The 1,544-nt window shown below is 33.2% G+C and overlaps 1 protein-coding gene across 1 annotated transcript in view; it reads left to right on the plus strand.

Annotated features, from left to right (window-relative positions):
* Positions 1-441, plus strand: part of LOC105813970 (RNA-binding protein 44-like) — a 12,480-nt gene extending 12,039 nt beyond the window's left edge. The window contains exon 6 of the mRNA XM_012648822.1: positions 135-441. Coding sequence (XP_012504276.1) covers positions 135-441 — 307 coding nt within the window. The remainder of the gene's footprint in view (positions 1-134) is intronic.
* The last annotated feature ends 1,103 nt before the right edge of the window (positions 442-1,544 follow it).

The raw sequence follows: 1,544 nt of genomic DNA on the forward strand, positions 1-1,544 counted from the left end.
CAACCTTTTTATTTTTAAGAGCAGTTATTCTTATGAAAACTATATTTGTTTGAGCCAGTGGTTACAAAGTTAAGTTTGAGGTAATTTAAAGTCATTAAAGAAAAACTTTTTGATTTTCTGCTTTTCTATTTTAGATATGCATCTCTTGCTTTCAAAAAAAACAGTGATGCTAAGATGGCTGTGAAAGAAATGAATGGGCTAGAAATAAATGGAAAATCAGTAAATGTGCGACTCGTTAAAATTCCCGGAGAATACCCATCACCACTTGCCTCCAAATATGAGAATAAAACTAGTTTGAATAATTTGGAGAAAAGCACCAACAAAGAAATCAACTCAGCCATCCCTGTTCCTAAATTGCCCAGAACTAGGCCAAGGCAGCTGGGATCTGAGCAAGACAGTGAATTTTTTTCTTTTGACCGAAAGGTTAGTTTTCTTGATTGATCCCTTAAATGGTCTTTGGACATGCCAATATTGCTATAAGCAGCTTTGTAGAATAAATAACTCCAGTATCAGCAGTCTTGAAGTGGGAATGAGAGCAATAATCTGAATTGTTTTTAACCTTGGATCCACCCTAACCTGCTTTTATACAATTCCAGTTGTTCCTGAGGGTAAATCTAAATCTTTGTAGACCTAGCTAAAGAGAAACTCATTCATTTTAACTTTAGGCTCTTTGCCAACCCTTTACAGCTGCAGGATCTTGCAGGCATTCCACAGATCTTTCTTTTTAATGTACATATAGTAAAATGCACTTTTTGGTGTCCATGACTTTAGATGAATGCATACAGGCAAGTAACCACCACCATAATCAAGATACAAAACAGTTTCATCATTCCAGAAAATTCTCTCGTACTCTGATATATTTTTTGTTCTTATAATTTTACCTTTTTCAGAATGTCATGTAAATGAAATCATATTATGTAGCCCCAGTACTCTGGCTTCTTATACTTAGCTTAATGCATTTGACATTGATCCATGCTGTTGTGTATATCAGTATTTCATTCCTGTTCATGTTTTTCTCATTTTTATTCAGTTACTTTCTTACTGAGTTTTGAATTCTTTATCAGATACACGATTTGCAAATAATTATTCTCAGCTTGTGCCTTGTCTTTTCATCTTAACAGTGTCTTTCTCAGCAGGAGTTTTTAATTTTGCTAAAGTATAATCTATTAATTTTGCTTTTATAACTTACACTTTTTAGTGTTGTAGCTAAGAGATCTTAGCATAATTCAAGGTCACAAAGGTTTTGAGTTAATTTTTATATAATTGTTTCAGTTATGAATTGTGGTTTTGTTTATTTGTATTTGTTTCTATTTTGCATATGGAATTGTTCCAGTGTCATTTGTTGAAAAGACTATCTAATTTCCATTGAATTACCTTTGCACCTTGCTCGAAAATCAATTGCCCCTATTTGTGTGGATCTATATCTAGACTGGAACTGTTCCATTGAACTGTTTATCTATTTTTCCACCCATACTACATGATGTTGATTACTGTAGCTTTATAGTAACTCTTGAAATCAGGTGGAATGGGTCCTCTAACTTTAT

Source organism: Propithecus coquereli, unplaced genomic scaffold (genome assembly GCF_000956105.1).
Source record: "Propithecus coquereli isolate 6110/MARCELLA unplaced genomic scaffold, Pcoq_1.0 Scaffold295, whole genome shotgun sequence".
NCBI classification, from domain to species: Eukaryota; Metazoa; Chordata; class Mammalia; order Primates; family Indriidae; genus Propithecus; species Propithecus coquereli.